The 22614-nt window shown below is 42.3% G+C and overlaps 1 protein-coding gene across 1 annotated transcript in view; it reads right to left on the reverse strand.

The window, feature by feature from the left end:
- Positions 1-1279: 1279 nt before the first annotated feature.
- The window catches only part of LOC145850475 (pro-neuregulin-3, membrane-bound isoform-like), a 286197-nt gene continuing 264862 nt past the window's right edge, over positions 1280-22614 (reverse strand). Inside the window, exon 3 of the mRNA XM_082965586.1 lies at positions 1280-2547. Within this exon, the coding sequence (XP_082821712.1) occupies positions 2439-2547 (109 nt within the window). The 3' untranslated portion in view covers positions 1280-2438. The remainder of the gene's footprint in view (positions 2548-22614) is intronic.

Consider the following 22614-nt stretch of genomic DNA (forward strand, 5'->3'; position numbering starts at 1 on the left):
GTATTTTCTGTCTTTATCTATCTAGTACTTGTTGCATTCAATGAATTGTCAAAGTAAGCTACTATTACTACATTTTGTGTCAGGCCTGGTCTGTACTAAATCTTTTTGAGAGAGAAGTTATCTACATTTTGAAATGGTCTCTGAATAGTTTGCATTTTTCCATTGTTACAGAAGTAAGAATCATTGTCAAATGGCCTACTTTGTGTGGGTTTTAACCCCTGGTCGGGCTCACATCCAGCGAATATAGGACTATGTTATATCGTTTTATAGATACACCTCTCCTGAATCGAACCACGTTGTCCGATTTCAAAAAGGCTTTACAGCAAAAGCAAAACATTAGATTATGTTAGAGGAGTATATCGTAAAAGTAGCCACATAGCCATTTTCCGACCAACCACATGCATCACAAATAACCAAAAAAACAGCTAAATGCAGCACAAACCTTTGACAATCTTCATCAGATGACACTCCTAGGACATCATGTTACACAATACATGCATTCTTTTGTTCGATAAAGTTCACATTTATATATAAAAACAGCATTTTACATTGGCGCGTGACGTTGACTAACTATTTTCCCTCAAATGCATCCGGTGAAACAGCGCTACAATTTACTAAATTACTATTCGAAAACATTTTTAAAATGTAATATTGTCATTCTAAGATTTATAGATGAATATCTCTCGAAAGCACCTGTAATGCCAGATTTAAAAATAACTTTACTGGGTAATCACACTTTGCGATAAAAGGGGATGCGATACTCAGAAAAATAGGCTACCGTTACAGGTCAGCGCCATCTTGGAACAATCACATATCAAATCTACTCTTGTATACTATTGTCAATAATCCCTTACCTTTGATTATCTTTATCAGAAAGCACTTCCAGGAATTCCAGGTCCACAACAAATGTATTTTCGTTCGAAAAAGTTAATCCTTTACGTCCCAATAGCTTGTTCTTGTTAGCGCGTTCTGAAGGCTGCTCCAAAACTTCCGTCGGCTGCGGGACTCCTCTTTCAATAAAATGCATTTGTTTTTTATTTAGGTTCGTTCAAACATGTCAAACGTTGTATAACATAAATCTTTAGGGCCTTTTTCAACCAGAGCTCCAATAAGATTCAAGGGGGACGATTGTATTGTCTTTCAAAACGTTTCGAAAGGGGAGGGTAGCCAGGGCTACCCTCCCCCTGACGGCGTCATAATGGTGATGGCCCTCCTCATGTGACTACGTTCCACTGCGTCTCATTCAGTCAGTTTTCACAGTAGGAGACTCAAACCACTTTGTAAAGACTGGGGACATCTAGTGGAAGCAATAGGAAGTGCTCAATGAACCATTGCTCACGGTGTGATTAATAGGCAAAGTGATGAAGTTGAGTCCGCAATTCAGAATTCCACATCCTGTTACGATCGGTCTCAGGGTTTTGACTGCCATATGAGTTCTGTTATACTCACAGACACCATTCAAACAGTTTTAGAAACTTTAGGGTGTTTTCTATCCACAAGTATTAATTATATGCATGTCCTAGCTTCTGAGTTTGAGTAGGATGCCGTTTAAAATGGGCACACATTTTTTTCAAAAATCGCTGTAGCGCCCCCTATCCTAGGCGACCGTCGAGGTTAAAATACTTTCTGAATATTGTCCTCTAGTCACATTTGGATAAAAAAATGTGTTTACATGTAACTAATTATTGGTACATTTTGAGTGAGTAATGTAGACAAATGTACTACAATTTAAATACTCCATGGTTTTTTGTTGAGTGTTAATAGTTTTTTGATAGCGAGGGTCTTTTACTCAATGGAAGACATGGGTGTGGAGTCATATTAGAGAAGAGGTTAACTTGTAATTGTAATATGTTCTTTGATTTTGAGCTATGTCTGTGAGAAAATGAGTCTTATCTTGAACATTTTACAACCATAAATACTTCAAGACTAGCAAGAACACACATTTACTCCAGGAAATTACCTTCTAGTTTCCACTGACAATGTTTGTCAAAACTCACTGCACTCTCTGTCAAAAGTTTTCAAGGTCTGTACGTAGACATTTGATTACCTTCTATTCCATTTTGCAAGACCATTCCTAGAAGTAATAATAAACATGTGTTGTCCAACTTCAGCTCAATTTTTAAATAACCTTGTGTGGGAATGCTCTTGCACATTTTTAAGGTAATTGTTCAGGCTGTTATGTTCCAATATGGATCTTGAATTCAAACAATGTATACTGTTTTTAGAATGTTTCTGAAGGACTACAAGGGCTGTGAACAATTTCGAAAGGCATTGTGTTCATCTTGACCAGGGCCGGTTTCCCAAAATAAATGTAAGGGTAAGTTCATTGTTAGATCCTTATTAGGAGCATCATTAAATCTCCGAACTGTTTCCCAAAACCGTCGTTACTAAAATTGCACAGAAGACAGATCATTCTCTAATACTCTTTTGTTTTCACTCTAATTCTCGATCAAAAGGAAGACAAGGCATGTACTTGGGTCAGATAAGATGGAGTCCGTCTTGGGTACAAACTGGTCACAGCGTAGTCCGTGGTAACCCTCTTTACACCTGCAACAGAAAAACAACAAGTTGATATCTGAGGTATATGGAGGAAAAACACTCTCATAGCATACATGTGGTTAGAGTGTGTGGACTTGAGTAATTTTACTCATTGAGCAGACACTCTTATCCAGAGCGACTTAAATGCAATGATTTTAACTAAAGTAGGCAAAAAAGTGACATATCACGATCATTGCAAGTAAAACCTGAGGCAAAGCCAAGGCAGATGGAATACTGGCCCACCCAATCAGGCTGGCTTTACATATATAAAAATATTATAACAATGAAATAAATGAACTTAATTTGTTGGTTGTGTTGTCTCCTTACTAATCAGAAATGTTGAAAATGCAGTAGGAAGTTCCTGGGATCTAATTGGTTATATTGCAATCATATGGTTAAAATGTAATCACATAGCCTATAAGCGGGAATGGCAAATATCAAATAGCTGATTGTTGAGTTGCAGCTGCCAGTGAAAGCACCTGTAATAGGCCTTTCGCAATATTTAATCACTGGTAAAACACAAAATTCACATATATTCCTGATGATCCTTTCAAAATATTGTGTAGTGTAGTTTATTCCCATTAGTATACCAGGACTAATCTCTTGGGACCAGCGCAGACCATTGGCCATATCACTGATGAGTGCACATATTCACCGTCTATCTGTCACGTTCGTCGTATGGAGTGGACCAAAACGCAGCGGGAATGTAAGTGCTCATCCTCTTCTTTATTTATAAAGAAACGTGATACAAAACACTTAAAGACAATATAAATCACAGTACATTTCCCATACATTGGAGCTGTAGTTCTACATTTCTAAAGCACTTACCACAACATGCTAGAGTCGGGAAGAAATATACCTCGGTGTCTGGGCATGGGAAGCAGGGGTGGGGAATACTGCCACCTAGCTCGTTATAACTAACAACTGAGTAAAAATAATGAAAGTGCTGAAGAACTCAGTGACTTGCAACATGGACTGAGGATGTCACCTTTCCAGCAAGTCAGTTTGTCAAATTTCTGCCCTGCTAGTGTAACTGATGTGAAATGGCTAGATAGTTATCGGGGTGCGCGCTAATAGCGTTTCAATCGGTGACATCACTCACTCTGAGACCTTGAAGTAGTTGTTCCCCTTGCTCTGCAAGAGCTGTGTTTTTGTGGAGCGATGGGTAACGATGCTTCAACGGTGGCTGTTGTCGATGTGTGCAGAGGGTCCCTGGTTCGAGCCCAGGTAGTGGTGAGGAGTGGGACAGAAGCTATACTGTTACACTAGAGCTGTAAGTGCTGTTATGGTGAAGTGAAAATGTCTAGGAGCAACTACGGCTCAGCCGTGAAGTGGTAGGCCACACAAGCTCACAGAAAGGGACCGCCAAGTGCTGAAGCACGTAAAAATGTTTGTCCTCAATTGCAACACTCACTACCAAGTTCCAAACTACCAAGCATGCTACCGAGCAGCAATGCGCAATGCCAAGATTCGGCTGGAGTGGTGTAAAGCGTTCCACCATTGGACTCAGGAGCAGTGGAAACGCCTATTCTGTAGTGATGAATAGTGCTTCAACATCTGGCCGTCCGACGGACGGATTTGGGTTTGGCGGATGCCAGAGAACGCTACCTGCCTGAATGCATAGTGCCAACAGTAAAGTTTGGTGGAGGAGGAATAATGGTCTGGGGCTGTTTTTCATGGTTCAGGCTAGGCCCCTTAGTTCCAGTGAAGGGACATTTTTACACTACAGTATACAATGATATTGTAGATGATTCTGTGCTTCCAACTTTGTGGCAACAGTTTGGGGAAGACCCTTTACTGTTTCAGCATGTCAATGCCCACGTGCACAAAGCGAGTTCTATACAGAAATGGCTTGTCAAGATTGGTGTGCAAGAACTTGACTGGCCTGCACAGAGCTCTGACCTCAACCTTATTAAACACCTTTTGGATGAATTGGAATGCCGACTGCAAGCCATGCCCAATCGCCCAGTATCAGTGCTCGACCTCACTAATGCTCTTGTGGCTGAATGGAAGCAAGTCCCTGCAGCAATATTCCAACATCTAGTGGAAAACCTTCCCAGAAGAGTAGAGGCTGTTATAGCAGGACCAACTCCATATTAATGCCCGTGATTTTGGAATGAGATGTTAGACGAGCAGCATTCGTTTTCACTGTTCTAATTACCTTGGTAAACAGTTTAAAATAGCAATAAGGGACCTCGGGGGTTTGTGATATATGGCCAATATACCATGGCTAAGGGCTGTATCCAGGCACTCCGCCGTGGTATATTAGCCATGGTATATTAGCCATATACCACACCCCCTCGGGCCTTATTGCTTAAATATGAGATGGGAGGAGGAATATACCCCATAGGCACTGAAATATGACCAGTTTAACCAATAACCACTAGAGGGAAATAAACTCAAAACTGACCCTAGTTCTGTGTATGGGGGGGTATTTAATTCTACTCACTGGCTTCACTGGTGTACCGGACATCCCTGCAGCACCCACAAGGCGGTGGGGCCCATAATCTCTGGGTGCCCATGTGCCTGTCATCAGACACAGTAACCCTCCAAAAAGTAATTCATAAACCTATTTACATTTTTACATTTTAGTCATTTAGCAGACGCTCTTATCCAGAGCGACTTACAAATTGGTGCATTCACCTATAATATCCAGTGGAACAACCACTTTACAATAGTGCATCTATTTAATTTCCATATGTACTAGGAAACTAAGTGTTTGCTTCTTGGGCTTCAGGGATGTGACCGAAAAAGGGCCTTAGGCCTTGAAAAATAAAACATTTAACTGACTGAAAGTAAGGGGATATCAGTAAACAAATGCTGTGGTCAAAAACGCATATCAGACTGAGCCTAAACCTTCTTTGGTAGTTCTTTATGAGTTTTAGTGAACAGTTACAGTGTAAAAACAGCTTGATTGCGGTGGCAGCATCAGAGAAACTGGGCAGAAAGAAGTGGTACTTCAAATATAGCAGTTCAATTATTGAGCCTCTCATTCACCTTAATTGCCGGCCTCAACACGTTACGGAAAGAGATTAACTGAATAGGAAGCTCTGGGGATACTGGTTAGCCAATAACTTGGCAGATGAATACATAATCTTTAGCAGACAACAGTTCCCGAGGGCTTGAACAAAAAAAGTCATTTTCTATTTCATTTATACTGGTGAACTGGAAATTGAGTTGTGTGGTTGCAATATCAACAGTCCCTTATCTCTGGTATATCCAGGGGCAGAAATCCCAGGGGGGACGGGGGGACACGACCCCCCCCATCCTGGGAAAAATATGATTTGTCCCCCCCAATATATCACTGTAAACATAACTATGTAATTTAAATAATATTAATAATACGCAATGAAAGCAACTGTGCTGATTATAGACACTTATTAATAGCGTGTTTTTAAGTTTCAAAAGATTGCGACCCCCCCCCGCCCTTTGCTTCACAATGGTTTGATCCACTGCCAGTTCCTTAGTTGGCAATGTAACAGAGGGTTCGTATCTACTGTCTGAAAGGCACTCAATGCACCTAACTGACGTGAGGTAAATCCAGTTAATCGCGCCAGGGTTCACACACACACTAGCTGAATTTGCAGAGCTAGCGCACAAATATTAACTATTAAGCTAGCTAGTACCTATTCCATTTATGTGGCGTCGTCAAAGATGGAATCTTTGCTATCGTCAATTTATTCCAAGATCAGCATGCATGTAAGTTAGTGCTTCAAAGTCCCTGCGATAAGGTTAGCGATAAACTGCAGTCCAAACTGAACTACACTCTCTTCTACCATTGTCTTAAATATATTTAATGGTCTCGTTGCAAAAGCTAAATTGTCGCAAGGGAACTTTTATTTATTTATTTTATTTCACCTTTATTTAACCTGGGTAGCAAAGATTATAGCAAACACCACTGAAACGGAATTGGTGCTCGCTAGCTTTGCAAATTCAGCTATTGTTGGAAGCCAGCTAATATGAAACAAACGATTAAAATTACAAAAGGTTGCAGCATATGTTGTGTAAATGGTGAACTCATACAGCTGTCAACTCTTGTCACTGCAATCCGTTTCACATTTGCTAGCTACCTTTTAGATCGAAGCCCATATAGAATGATAGAAGATAAGATGATAGAAGCCCATGTCCTACTGTAAATAACCTACACACTGTGTGTGTGTAGCCAGCCAGGTAGAAAAATGGCAGAAAAAAGACGGACATCAGAGTATTTTTCAGTACACCAAAACGCAAAGTAAGAACCCTAGTAGCCTAATATCTCAGACTAGTTGATAAAATGTTCATAAGAAAGAAGTGAAATGCTAATGGAAATGTTTCACAATGTATTGCTGTTGTGATTAGTTGTGTAGTTTTGGGTACCGGTAGTTAGGAGTACGGCAAACACCTTATTTCTTTGGTTCCTCAAAATACATTTACCATATTACAATGTAGGCTATGTGTTACAGCACTACTTTTGGTGTCCCCCTCAGGAATTGCTCTTGAGAAAAATTCATGTAATTGTCCCCTCCAAAGTTGATATCAGATTTTTGCCCCTGTGTATATCTTGGCATGCATCATTCAAGACTAAGTTTAAATTGTATGCAGCGCAATGGACAAATAATGCCCAATGTTTCAGGAAAGTCTGTGTTGGCAATACTCAGTAGAGAAAACAGTCAGGCCACAAACTGGACCTACAGGCCATGGTGAAAACATTTGCACACAAAAATGCAAGGCGATGCAGTCGGATACTGTAGGCCTCTATGTAGAAAAAAGAGAGAGAGAAGCACAGACGCTTTTCTAAGAGAAAGAGGACTTCAGGAGACTTTTAATTTGATGTAATTTACATTTACATTTTAGTCATTTAGCAGATGCTCTTATCCAGAGCGACTTACAGTAGTGAATGCATCCATTTCATCTCATGCATTTTTTTTTTGTACTGGCCCCCTGTGGGAATCGAACCCACAACCCTGGTGTAGCACACACCTGAGCCACAGGGAAGGCCTGAATATTACAGCCCATTTGTGTAGGCTATTATTTCCCAGACACAATCTTCTGAGTTCAACAATAAAGTGGCTGAATTCATCCTCAAACCGACTTATTTTTTCCTCATTGTTAGGTTATTTGATGTGTAATTTTTTATAAAATGTTCATGAATAGCAGCTAAATAACAGCTTAATACGGTATATATTAAGTTACACTGCACAATGAAACAATTCCTAGTAAGCTAGAGTTTAGGGTGGACTGACTGTATTCTTTGTCATTAAAAAAACTGACTGGTTTTACATATTTATGTTTTTCGAATGCACAGATCGCTTTGTATATTCTGAAAGAAACTACCGGTAGTTCGAAAATTTGGCATCATATTTCTGTCATACTGCTTTGTTGACAACTCAAATTTCCTCCATGCACCGGGTATTCAGCCAAACAGCGGCCGCTGGCTGTGTCCCAAAAGTCACACTTTTCCCTATGCCCTCATCAAAAGTAGTGCACTATATTGGGAATAGGGTGCAATTTGGGATACACCCCCAGTCTTCCTTTTAAAAAAAAAATATATATATATATATTTAAAAAAACTAACATTTTGTTATTTCTAACATAAATTAGGGGGGGTTTATTACATATAACCGGAAATAACTTTTGGATATCAGAGTGACACTAACTCACGAGCATTACAACCAGGAATACAACTTTCCCAAATTGTATCCTTTGTTTCGTACCCCTCAAGGGAATTGAACTGATTCCAGAGGCTGATCCAAAACACCGCCAGCGCAGAAAAGGTATTCAGAGTGGACTCCTAGTTTGACTCAGGAGGCACGCACACCACCCACTGCTTCCGAGTATATTACTCGCTAATGTTCAGTCTCTGGATAATAAAGTTGACGAGGTCAGGGCTAGGATCTCCTTCCAGAGAGACATCAGGGATTGTACCATACTCTGTTTCAGGGAAACATGGCTCTTTCAGGATATAGGGTCTGAGCCCATACAGCCATTTGGGTTTTCAGTTCATCTCGCGGACAGGAGTAAAGATCTCTCAGGGAGGAAGAAAGGTGGGGGTGTATGTTTCATGATTAACTACTCATGGTGATATTGTGAAAACATACAGAAACTCGTGTCCTTTTGTTCACTCGACCTAGAATACCTCACAATCAAATGCTGACTGTATTACCTCCCAAGAGAATTTCAAGCTGATACCACGACAGCCCTCAAAGAACAACATTGGACTCTATGCAAACTGGAAACCACATCCTGAGGCCACATGTATTGTAGGGAGTTTAACAAAGCTAATCTGAGAAAAACGCTACCGAAGTTCTACCGACACATTGACTGTAGAACTCACTCTGAGAAAACATTGGACCACTGCTTTCTTTCAACTTTTCGAAATGCCTACAAGGCCCTCCCCCGCTCTCCCTTCGGCAAATCTGATCACGACTCCATTTTGCTTCTCCCTTCCTATAGGCAGAAAGTACCCGTGCTACAGACTGTTCAACGCTAGTCTGATCCATGCTTACAGATTGTTTTGAAAACGCAGACTGGGATATGTTCCCGGGTAACCTCTAAAAATAATATTGAGGAATACACGGATACGGTGACTGAGTTTATCAGGAAATGTATAGCAGATGTTGTACTCACTGTGACTATTAAAACCTACCCAAACCAGAAACTGTGGAGAGATGGCAGCATTCTCTCAAAACTGAAAGCACGAACCACAGCATTCAACCATGGCAAGGTGACTGGGAATATGGCCGAATACAAACAGTGTAGTTATTCCGTAAGGCAATCAAACAGGCAAAATGTCAGTACAGAGACAAAGTGGAGTTGCAATTCATCGGTTCAGACACGAGACTTACAGTGGGTATAGAAAGTCACCACCCCCTTTCAAAATGTTCACCTTTTGTTGCCTTACAGCCTGTAAGGGAAGACCCCCATGAAATGGACAAACATTAATGGGAACATATTGCCACCATATGAAACATATACACAAAGTACAAAACTACTCATTTGGACGCCGTTTCATTCAAAACATATTGCAAATGTCATATGGCAAATGCCAAGTGTCACACAGCAAAAATCCAATAGATGGCGAGTGCGCTCGACCGTAACTCTTTCTTATTGCAAATGTAACACAAGTCAAGACCCAAGAGTAAAATTTTGAAAATATGATTTTTTTCCCGAAAACGTATCACCCCCTTAAAAAAGTGCTTTCTGGACCGTTTTTTGATATTCTTTCGATTGTTTTTGTCAATTACACATGTATAAGAACTGTATGAACATACTTTTGTCATATTTTATTGACAATTTTTTACTTTTCCATAAGGCATATGTTTTGTCCATTTGCAATACGATTTCATAGGAAGTCAAAAGTCAAAGTCAAAGTCACTTTATTTTCGCCAAATGCCATAAGAAATGTCCAAATGCAATATAAAGCATAATAAAAGCATAAAACACATAGTTACGTTCTAGCTGCGGGTCCAGTTCTGACATTATGTGTAGGCCTAGCTGAGGCGACCCCGAATCCCAAGTTTCGGCTCGATAGGTTATTTGGAGCCCGAGCAGCGTCCTTAATTGGTGCTGAAAATCAAAATTTTATGGGTGTTGCTACGGGTCCTTGAATGAGCTATCGGACAGAAACATTGGAGTCCGTCTCTATCGGCCGAGGCGGTTTCAATGCACTGTCACGTCCTGACCAGTACAAGGGGTTATTTGTAATGATTGCTTTCGCTCTAAAGCCTTTTTGAAATTGGACAATGTGGTTAGATTAACGAGAGTCTTGTCTTTCAAATGGTGTAAAATAGTCATATGTTTGAGAAATTGAAGTTATAGCATTTTTGAGGTATTTGTATTTCGCGCCACGCGATTCCACTGGCTGTTGACTAGGGTTGGACGCAAACGTCCCACCTAGCCCATAGAAGTTAAGGGTTAATGCAACATGGTCAAGGTTATGCTTGCACAGATCGGGAGGACCTCAGGAACATTCCTGAGGTGGAATTGTGCTTCTAACCCTAACGGTTCTCTCGCTGTCACCCAAAAGCACTTGAAATGTAGGTCCAGGCTTAATTTTGGGCCTACTTTTCTTCAACGTCGCTGCGCTCAGACCGAGCGAGCTACGGTCAAGCGGGGCATCTCGTTGAACTCGGCACAGCCTAGAGATAATGGTAATGCCATTGCAGGCTCTGTGTGTCTTTAAGCACCGCACTGTGTCACTCCATCCTTGCTGTGTGTGTGTGTGAGAGCTTTTCTTTGACATCTGATGGGATAAATTACTGATTTACAGTTCATGAGGGTTGCCTAGTCACACATATGAAGTTTTGGAAAGATGTGACTTTTTTAACCCTTCAAAACTGCTACTGTGACCCCAATTTTAAGGCACTTCTGGTTGACACAGGAAGCTTAAAGTGAACACATATCCTCCTTGGGTAAGGCTCTTATAGAATATTGAGTTAAGTCTTTACGTTAAGAACTGACTTATTTACAGAGGGTTGAATGAGTTTGTGTTATTTCAGAAAATCACAGAAAATCACAGAATTCTCGCAAAGCTCTGAAACCCACCTTAACGGATTCATCTGAACACGCTGCAACTGGATCTGTAACTTTTTGGGAAAAAAACTCATTTTTTTTTAACTTCACCAATTGTACGATTTCTCTTAACTTCTTGGGGCTAGGTGGGACGCTAGCGTGCCACCTGTGGTGCACTCCATCAACAGCAGGTGCATTTCAAGAGCGGCAAATTTGAATCCAAATAAATGTCAAAATTCAAATTTGTCAAAAATACAACTATGTTACACCATTTGAAAGATAAACATCTCCTTAATCTAACCACGTTTTACGATTTCAAAAAGGTTTTACGGCGAAAGCATAAATTTAGAGTATGTTAGGACAGTACATTTACAAGAGTTGTGTGTAATGTTTTGTCAAGTCAAAGACAGGGTCACCAAAACCATAAAACCAGCTAAAATGATACACTAACCTTTTACAATCTCCATCAGATGACACTCCTAGGACATTATGTTAGACAATGCATGCATTTTTAGTTCTATCAAGTTCATATTTATATACAAAAACAGCGTTTTACTATGGCATTGATGTTGAGGAAATCGTTTCCCTCCAATAACCGGCAGTCAAGTCAGCGTCACAAATTAAATAATTAAAATTAGAAAACATTGGTAAAATATTATATTGTCATTTAAAGAATTATAGATTTACATCTTTTGAACGCAATCAACTTGCCAGATTTAAAAATAACCTTACTGGGAAATCACACTTTACAATAATCTGAGCACTGTGCCCAGAAAAATACGCGTTGCGATACAGACTAGACGTCATGTTGGGGAGATCTAAAATCGAAAATACTATGTAAATAATCCATTACCTTTGATTCTCTTCATCAGATGTCACTTCCAGGTATCACAGGTCCATAACGAATGTAGTTTTGTTCAAAAAAGCTCATCATTTATGTCCAAAAATCTCCGTCTCGTTAGCACATGATGTAAGCCAGCCGGACTTCTCGTCATGAACGAGGGGAAAAAATATATTTCCGTTCGTTCAAACATGTCAAACGTTGTATAGCATAAATCATTAGGGCCTTTTTTAACCAGAACATGAATAATATTCAAGGTGGACGAATGCATAGCCTTTTATAACGTATTGGAACGAGGGTACCCAACATGAAGTAGCGCGCCAGGTGTCTAATGGGACATCACCGTTCCATGGCTCTTGTTCGGTCAGATCTCCCTCCAGAAGACTCAAAACACTTTGTAAAGGCTGGTGACATCTAGTGGAAGCAATAGGAAGTGCCAAAATATTCCTAAACCCCTGTGTTTTTCAATGGGATACGTTTAAAGTCAATACAACACATCAGGTATCCACTTCCTGTCAGAAAATGTCTCAGGGTTTTGCCTGCCAAATGAGTTCTGTTATACTCACAGACACCATTCAAACAGTTTTGGAAACTTTAGAGTGTTTTCTATCCATATATAATAAGTATATGCATATTCTAGTTACTGGGTAGGATTAGTAACCAGATTAAATCGGGTACATTTTTTTTATCCAGACGTGCAAATGCTGCCCCCTAGACCCAACAGGTTAAATGACGATAGATAAATGTCTGGTTCTTTTTTTCCTGACACCGTAGGCTCATGTACTTTGATGTGAAGCGGTCAAATTAGTGCTCTATTTTCATTTTTGACCTTTAATCCCAGAGAAATGGCCTTCACTCAACAGCGCTGAGGCCTCGACTCCATCTTGTTCAGGGCCAACTGCCCATTATGCCAAACCTATGCTCGCCAAGTTTCGTCTTTGAAGTCTTTTCTGTTTAGGAGAAAAGGCCACGTCGTGAATCGTGATGTTTTGTATATTTGCAATATGATCCATTCGCCCTCTGCTGGTATTTTCCGGGACAGGTGAAAAATGACCAAAATTTGAACATTTTATAAAATGAAACCGAACGTCCAAGAGACTTCGTTCGATGACTTCCCGGAAGATCCAGCCCCGGTGCACGGCCCGCCGCCATCCTCGAATTTTACAAATGTTCGCGGACGTCTAGTAAGGGACTGTACATTTGCAATATGGACTTTCTCATCAATCATTCAGCAAATGCCGAAATGTTCCCTTCATGTATGTAAGGAAGATAATAAATAAAAGAGAAGCAATACTAAAAACACAAACTGTCACCAGACTAACATTAAGAAAAATACTAAGTAACTAATAGACTCAACACAGAAAAATAAATAAAACTGAGACTCACCAAGCTGCGAAAATGAGTAAAATGGAAGTAAAAATTCTGGTGCTGGGCATCAAGGAAGGAAGCAAGGAAAAACAAAAATGCCCAAGAAATGGAAAAAACACACCAGGAAAATAGGCACGAAATGGCCAGAGGGGGAAACATTTGATGTCTCAGTGTGTGAGGAAATGGAAACCCTAATAAAAACAAATAAAACAAGTGGCACAGGAAAGAAAGGGAAAAACATAAAGAGGAAGCGAGGGGCTAAAAATGTTTAAAGCAGAAGGAAAAGGATTGTTGAAAAATATAAACAGAAAAGATGCAGGTAAGAAAATAATCACTGGAAGAGGACATAATAGCTGAAATGGAAGCAAAAAGCAAGAGTGGACGGATAAATAAGAAGGCTAGAAAAACGCTTAATTGAAAAGAGGGAGAGGGCAAAAGAACAGGCGTATATGGAACAAGATTAGCCAGTTTTAGAGAAATGGACCATGGCAAAGAAAGCGAAAATAGATTGCTGCGGAGTTGGAGGAAAATGAAAGAACCTGAAAGATATGGTGCACAATGTCCAGTTTTGATAAAAGGGACGCAAGGGCACTATGTCGCATGGTGATCACAGAACCTGGAAGAATTGGTTTCCCGCCTACCGGACCTCCATGAGAGAGCTGGAAAATGGATTAGAGCCTTTGAAGAGAAAACCATGGGGAAACTACTGGCTGTGGGGGATCTGAAGGCACTGTTGGCGAGAGAAGTGGGGGCGGTCAAAATGGATGTACTGTGTGCCAGTGACCTGAGAGGGGCAGTATGGAATGGACTTTGATACATATCGTCCTGGATTCTGGTGGGCCCTAAGAGAAGACTACCCCACAAGGATTGACCCAAAGCCATGCCCTAGCCAGTGAGAAGCAGGCTGGAGGACATGGTGGTACTGACTTCAAAATCACACAAAGAATTCTGTGACCATGTGATCCATGCAGTGGAAACATACAGAAAGGACACACAGAGACTCACAGAACAACGAAAAGACATTCAGAGAAAACTGACCAACATCGGAAAAAAGAAACTCCAGGCGCCAGTGACAGCACCTGTGCCGGAAGTAGGGACAATGGCTGCAGTCTCCCCAGGAAGGCCGCAACTACCTCCCGCCCAGCAGGCCCAAGTGCAACCCACACCAACAGTAGTGAATGTGTATGCACAACATCCCCTACAATGGAATAATGGCAATAGGCAACAAAGACCTACGCAAAACAATCAGAGAAAAGGAACCAGAGGTCCACAGGGGCCACCTGGGATCTGTTGGGGATGCCAACAGCCAGGACACACCAGATGAAACTGCCCTATGAAACTGAAGGAGTATGGTCACAACATGACACAAACGTTTGGTAAAATAAGAAAGTCCTGTAAGCATCAAAGTCAAATGAGATGCTAAGCCCCCCTTGAAAGCCCAATATTATATGAAGCCAGAAGCTGAGGAAGGCATAAGTGTGACAATTGAGGGACTGATAAAAGCAGGAGTATTGACAGAAACACAAAGTTGCTGTAAAACACCTTTACTACCAGTTCTTACAGCAGATGGTAAAAAAATGGAGACTGGTACATGACTTAAGGGCAATTAAGGACATAGCACAGGACTGGCTTGCGGACGTTTCAAACCCTTACACACTACTGACCAATGTTCCCCCCGATGCCAAGTACTTTACAGTGAATAATCTATGTGGAGAATTTTTTGTGTGCCCCTGGTGGAGGAGTGCAGTCATTTGTTTGTGTTTACATACAAAGGAAAACAGTACACATACTCATCTTCCCTAGGGTTTTAAGGACTCACCTCGTGTTTAATCAAGTGTTGAGAGCAAATTTTGAAGAATTGATGCTTGATGGAACGTTGATTCAATACGTTGATGATTTACTAATCTGTGCCTCCTCTTTAGAGCAGTGTTACACAGATTCCATGAAAGTACTAAAACGATTGGCAGAAGGAGGATATAAAGTCTCAAAGACTAAACTTCAATACTGCCAGCCCCAGGTTAAGTACCTAGGAAGAACTATAGCTCATGGAACCAAGACAATAGCACCAGCTGGAAGGAATTAGTAAAGCACCGTTACCACAAAGAGTAGCACAAATGATGACCTTTTTTAGGGATGACTGGATTTAACTCAGACTGGATAGAAGAATATGTAGTTAACCTGTTAGGGCTAGGGGGCAGTATTGACACGGCCGGATAAAAAACGTACCCGATTTAATCTGGTTACTACTCCTGCCCAGTAACTAGAATATGCATATAATTATTGGCTTTGGATAGAAAACACCCTAAACTTTCTAAAACTGTTTGAATGGTGTCTGTGAGTATAACAGAACTCAAATGGCAGGCCAAAACCTGAGAAGATTTCATGCAGGAAGTGGCCTGTCTGACAACGTGTCGTTCTTCTTGTCTCTGTTTATTGAAGAGTGAGGATCTTAGCTGTACCGTGACACTTCCTACGGCTGCCATAGGCTCTCAGAAGGCGGCAAAATGCTGAATCGTCGCTTTGCAGGCTCTGGCTGAAACAAAGTAGCGCGTTTGGGTAGTGGCTGGTTACAGTACTGTGAGACTCAGGCTCGTGCCCGCGGCGACCGAAAGCTTTGTTTTCTTTCCTCTGTTTAGCTAAATGGACATTCCCGGTCGGAATATTATCGCTTTTTTACGAGAAAAATTGCATAAAAATGGATTTTAAACAGCGATTGACATGCTTCGAAGTACGGTAATGGAATATTTAGATTTTTTTTCTCACGAATTGCGCCATGCGCGCGACCCTGATTTACCATTTCGGATAGTGTCTGGGACGCATGAACAAAACGCCGCTATTCGGATATAACGATGGATTATTTTGGACCAAACCAACATTTGTTATTGAAGTAGCAGTCCTGGGAGTGCATTCTGACGAAGACAACAAAAGGTAATCAAACTTTTATAATAGTAAATCTGATATTGGTGAAGGCTAAACTTGCCGGGTGTCTAAATAGCTAGCCCGTGATGGCTGGGCTATGTACTTAGAATATTGCAAAATGTGCTTTCACCAAAATGCTATTTTAAAATCGGACATATCGAGTGCATAGAGGAGGTCTGTATCTATAATTCTTAAAATAATTGTTATGCTTTTTGTGAACGTTTATCGTGAGTAATTTAGTAAAATGTTAGCGAATTCCCCGGAAGTTTGCGGGGGGTATGCTAGTTCTGAACGTCACATGCTAATGTAAAAAGCTGGTTTTTGATATAAATATGAACTTGATTGAACAAAACATGCATGTATTGTATAACATAATGTCCTAGGTGTGTCATCTGATGAAGATCATTACATTTACATTACATTTAAGTCATTTAGCAGACGCTCTTATCCAGAGCGACTTACAAAATGGTGCATTCACCTTATGATATCCAGTGGAACAACCACTTTACAATAGTGCATCTAAATCTTTTAAGGGGGGGGGGGGGGGGGGTTAGAAGGATTACTTTATCCTTTCCTAGGTATTCCTTAAAGAGGTGGGGTTTCAGGTGTCTCCGGAAGGTGGTGATTGACTCCGCTGTCCTGGCGTCGTGAGGGAGCTTGTTCCACCATTGGGGTGCCAGAGCAGCGAACAGTTTTGACTGGGCTGAGCGGGAACTGTGCTTCCTCAGAGGTAGGGGGGCCAGCAGGCCAGTGGTGGATGAACGCAGTGCCCTTGTTTGGGTGTAGGGCCTGATCAGAGCCTGAAGGTATGGAGGTGCCGTTCCCTTCACAGCTCCGTAGGCAATCACCATGGTCTTGTAGCGGATGCGAGCTTCAACTGGAAGCCAGTGGAGAGAGCGGAGGAGCGGGGTGACGTGAGAGAACTTGGGAAGGTTGAACACCAGACGGGCTGCGCCGTTCTGGATGAGTTGTAGGGGTTTAATGGCACAGGCAGGGAGCCCAGCCAACAGCGAGTTGCAGTAATCCAGACGGGAGATGACAAGTGCCTGGATTAGGACCTGCGCCGCTTCCTGTGTGAGGCAGGGTCGTACTCTGCGAATGTTGTAGAGCATGAACCTACAGATCATCAAAGGTGAGTGCTGCATTTAGCTGTCTTCTGGGTTTTGGTGACATTATATGCTGGCTTGAAAAATGGGTGTCTGATTATTTCTGGCTTGGTACTCTGCTGACATAATCTAATGTTTTGCTTTCGTTGTAAAGCCTTTTTGAAATCGGACAGTGTGGTTAGATTAACGAGAGTCTTGTCTTTAAATAGCTGTAAAATAGTCATATGTTTGAGAAATTGAAGTAATAGGATTTTTAAGGTTTTGAAAATCGCGCCACAGGCTGCAAGTGGCTGTTACGTAGGTGGGACGCAAGCGTCCCACCTAGCCCATAGAGGTTAATCTTACACGGAACCCAAACCAGCTGCGTGCGTGCGCCATCGTGCGTTATCGTGCATACATTTATTTTGTCCCCCCCACACCAATCGCGATGACGACACACAGGTTAAAATATCAAAACAAACTCTGAACCAATTGCATTAATTTGGGTACAGGTCAAAAAGCATTAAACATTTATGGCAATTTAGCTTGCACTTGCTAGGTAATTTGTCCTATTTAGCTAGCTTGCTGTTGCTAGCTAATTTGTCCTGGGATATAAACATTGAGTTGTTATTTTACCTGAAATGCACAAGGTCATCTACTCCGACAATTAATCCACACATAAAATGGTTAACCGAATCTTTTCTAGTCATCTCTCCTCTTTCTAGGCTTTATCTTCTCTTGACTTTATATTGCGATTGGCAACTTATATAAATTAGGTGCATTACCATCACTGACCTCATTCGTCTTTCAGTCACCCACGTGAGTATAACCAATGAGGAGATGACATGTGGGTACCTCCTTCTATAAACCAATGAGGAGATGGGAGAGGCAGGACTTGCATCGCGACCTGCGTCACAAAAATGAGCTGACTTCTATTTTAGCCCTCGGCAACGCAGACTCTCATTGGCGTGGGTGAGCAATGTGGGTGCAATATTTAAATAATATAGATTTCAAAGTTTATTTTGCAACGATGCGAGCAGTGTAGTCAGCCTGTTAGGGCAAAGCTTGACTGGAACAATGATGCCCTGATTGTATTTGAAACACTAAAGAAAGAAATGCGAACAGCACATGCCCTAGCGGCCCCCGACTACACAAAACCATTTTCGTTATATGTAGCAAAGAGGTGTGACAGGTATGCAACATTCTACAGTAGGAAACTAGATTCAGTTGCTTAGGGTTATCCTCCTTGTTATCAAGGATTGGCAGCATTACAATATGCGTATGATAAAGCATCAACTATAACCATGGGACATCCTGTTACGATACATACACCATAAAATTGTGGAATTGATATAACAGGGACAATTTGAATTAACCGATGCAAGAACTTTAAAATACAAGACCCTACTAACTTATCCAGATGTATCTATTAACTTCTTTGGGATAGGGGGCAGTATTTTCACGGCCGGATAAAAAACGTACCCGATTTAACCTCTATTGGCTAGGTGGGGCACTGGGAGGTAAGCCCTTCTGAAATCCAACAGTAATCTGCGCCGCTCTGCGCCGCTCTCTGTGTATCCAAGTGCGTGAATGAGAACACGTTCTTTGGTATTTTTCTACGGTAAAGACAATGACGATTCTCCGTCTTAAATTTTATCGTTTATTTGCGTATTAGGGTAACTTAGGTTTGATTATAAACGTTGATTGACTTGTTTGGAAAAGTATATTGGTAACTTTTGGGATTCATTTTGTATGCATTTTGATGGAGGGAAACCAAGTGGATTATTGACTGAAGCGCGCTAGCTAAACTGAATTTTTATGGATATAAAGAAGGACTTTATCGAATAAAAGGACCATTTTTTATGTAACTGGGACATTTTGGAGTGCCAACAGAAGAAGATCTTCAAAGGTAAGGCATATATTCTATCGCTATTTCTGACTTTCGCGTCGCAACTCCCTGGTTGAAAATGATTTGTTATGCATTTGTGTGCTGGGCGCTGTACACAGGTAATCGCATCGTTTGCTTTCGCCGTAAAGCCTTTTTGAAATCTGACAAAGCGGCTGGATTAACAACAAGTTAAGCTTTATTTTGATGTATTGCACTTGTGATTCCATGAAAGTTTAATATTTATAGTAATTTAATTTGAATTTGGCGCTCTGCAATTTCACCGGAAGTTGTCGAAATGGAACACTAGCGTCCCACTGATCCGCAAAGAGTTTTTAAACACCGTTTCCCATGCTTGTTCAATGAACCATGAACAATTAATCAACATACACCTGTGGAACAGTCAGTAAGACACTAACAGCTTACAGACAGTAGCCAATTAAGGTCACAGTTATGAAGACTTAGGACACTAAAGACGCCTTTCTACTGACTCTGAAACACACCAAAAGAAAGATGCCCAGGGTCCCTGCTCATCTGTGTGAACGTGCCTTAGGCATGCTGCAAGGAGGTATGAGGTCTGCAGATGTGGCCAGGGCAATAAATTGCAATGTCTGTACTGTGAGACGCCTAAGACAGCGATACAGGGAGACAGGATGGACAGGTGATCATCCTAGCAGGGGCAGACCACGTGTAACACCTGCACAGGATCGGTATATCCGAACATCACACCTGCGGGACAGGTACAGGATGGCAACAACAACTGCCCGAGTTACACCAGCAAAACACAATCCCTCCATTAGTGCTCAGACTGTCCGCAATAGGCTGAGAGAGGCTGGACTGAGGGCTTGTAGGGCTGTTGTAAGGCAGGTCCTCACCAAACATCACCAGCAACAACGTCGCCTATGGGCATAATCCCACTTTCGCTGGACCAAACAGGACTGGCAAAAAGTGCTCTTCACTGACGAGTCGCAGTTTTGTCTGACCAGGGGTGATGGTCGGATTCGCGTTTATTGTTGAAGGAATTAGCGTTACACCGAGGCCTGTACTCTGGAGCGGGATCGATTTGGAGGTTAGAGGGTCTGTCATGGTCTGGGGCGGTGTGTCACAGCATCATCGGACTGAGCTTGTTGTCATTTCAGGCAATCTCAATGCTGTGCGTTACAGGGAAGACATCCTCCTCCCTCATGTGGTACCCTTCCTGCAGGTTCATCCTGACATGACCCTCGAGCATGACAATGCCACCAGCCATACTACTCGTTCTGTGTGTGATTCCCTGCAAGACAGGAATGTCAGTGTTCTGCCATGGCCAGCGAAGAGCCCAGATCTCAATCCCATTGAGCACGTCTGGGACCTGTTGGATCGGAGGGCTAGGGCCATTCCCCCCCAGAATGTCTGGGTACTTGCAGGTGCCTTGGTGGAAGAGTGGGGTAACATCTCACAGCAAGAACTGGTAAATCTGGTGTAGTTCATGAGGAGGAGATGCACTGCAGTACTTCATGCAGCTGGTGTCCACACCAGATACTGACTGTTACTTTTGATTTTGACCCCACCCCTTTGTTCAGGGCACATTGTTCAATTTCTGTTAGTCACATGTCTGTGGAACTTGTTCAGTTTATGTCTCAGTTGTTGTATCTTGTTATGTTCATACAAATATTAACACATGTTAAATTTGCTGAAAATTAACACAGTGGACAGTGAGAGGACGTTTCTTTTTTTGCTGAGTTTATTTTCCATTCCTTGAATTTTCACACTAGTTTTCATTTGGAAGTCAGATAAAGCGGTTTTATGAAAAGCTTTCACTTTTGTATGTGAAAAAATTAAATCCTACTCATCAAGTGCTGACTTTGAATGGGGAACCTTGCTCAGGCCTGGGAGGCAGCATGGTTCCAAAACGAATGCATTCAGCCTTTTCCCGTTGAAAACACACCTACCCAGGCGCCCGGTCCAGATTATTAATCGAATCCTCTCACTTGGAATCAGGAAGCGGGATTATTGGACTATTTTTGTAACATCACAAAAATCCTAATTTTAATACACCGAAGGTAACGTCTTATTCTTTTGATAATCTCATTGCAACACTGTTTTATACGTTCTGTTGCTTGACATAGGCGTTTTCAAAGAACCACCAGTCAGAGATGGGAAGTATTTATTATATCTATTTCAACTCCTTGTGAGTATTTTGCCATTTGTATTACACTGGGCTGAAGTACACTCCAATATATTTAGTACCAAGATACTTTCAAGAGCTGTAATTTTGTATTTTCAAAATACTTTTCTGTACCATTTTTATAGCTGTAAACCAACGCCCTGACCATAGAGAGCCCTTGGTTCTCTATGGTGTAGTAGGTCAGGGCGTGACTAGGGGGTGTTCTAGTATGTCTATGTCTATGTTGGTGCTAATATGGTTCCCAATTAGAGGCATCTGTTTATCGTTGCCTCTGATTGGGGATCATATTTAGGTATTCATTTCCCCACCTGTGTTTTGTGGGATATTGTTTGTTTAGTTGCCTGTGCGCACGTCATGACTTCACATTTCGTTGTTTCTTTACTGTTTTGTTTGTTTCACAGAGATTAAAATTATGTGGAACTATACTCACGCTGCGCCTTGGTCCGCTCATTATGACGAACGTAACAGAATATCCCACCTCACAAGGACCAACCAGCGTGTGCACGAGGTAAAGGAGTTTTGGACGTGGGAGGAAGACATGGGAGGACACGAGACCCTTCCTTGGCGGGAGTCGCAAAGGAGCATGGAAGGACAGCGACGACGCCGGGGACCGCGGCCACAGAAACCCCAAGGTTTATTTTGGGGGGGGGGGGCGGCACATGGAGCTGGCGGCTGAGCAGAGGGAAGAGCCAGAGACCGTCAGGGAGGCGATAGAGAAATGGTCGGTCGACCCAAGGAGAGAGCCAGAGCCCGCCTGGGAGTCGATGGAACAATGTGAGGGATATCGGAGAATGATGTTGGCGAGGAGTAGGCTGCAGCGCAGACGTGCTGAAGAGCATGTCATCAGTCCGGTGCAACCTGTGCCGGCTCCACGCATCAGGCCTCCAGTGCGCCTCCCCAGTCCGGTACGTCCTGTGCCAGCTCCACGCACTCGCCCTGAAGTGTGTGTCACCAGTCCGGTGCTACCTGTACCGGATCCACGCACTAGGCCTCCAGTGCGCATTCACAGTCCAGAGCTTCCGGCGACGGTTCCCTGTCCGGAGCTTCCGGCGACGGTTCCCGGTCCGGAGCTTCCGGCGACGGTTCCCGGTCCGGAGAACCTCCCGGCGATGGTTCCCGGTCCGGAGCTTCCAGGCAAGTCGTCCAGTCCTGCTCCAGGGCAGGAGCCTTCCTCTGAGCCGGTGCTCAGTCCAGGCATGGCATCCAGTCCAGTTCCATGCCCGTTGCCCTCCTTTGCACCAACGCCCAGTCCAGGCATGGCGTTCACCCCGGCGCCATGGCCGTTTCCGGGGTCTGGGTGGGGGCTACGACCTGCACCGGA

Source organism: Salmo salar, chromosome 19 (genome assembly GCF_965601325.2).
Source record: "Salmo salar chromosome 19, fSalSal1, whole genome shotgun sequence".
NCBI classification, from domain to species: domain Eukaryota; kingdom Metazoa; phylum Chordata; class Actinopteri; order Salmoniformes; family Salmonidae; genus Salmo; species Salmo salar.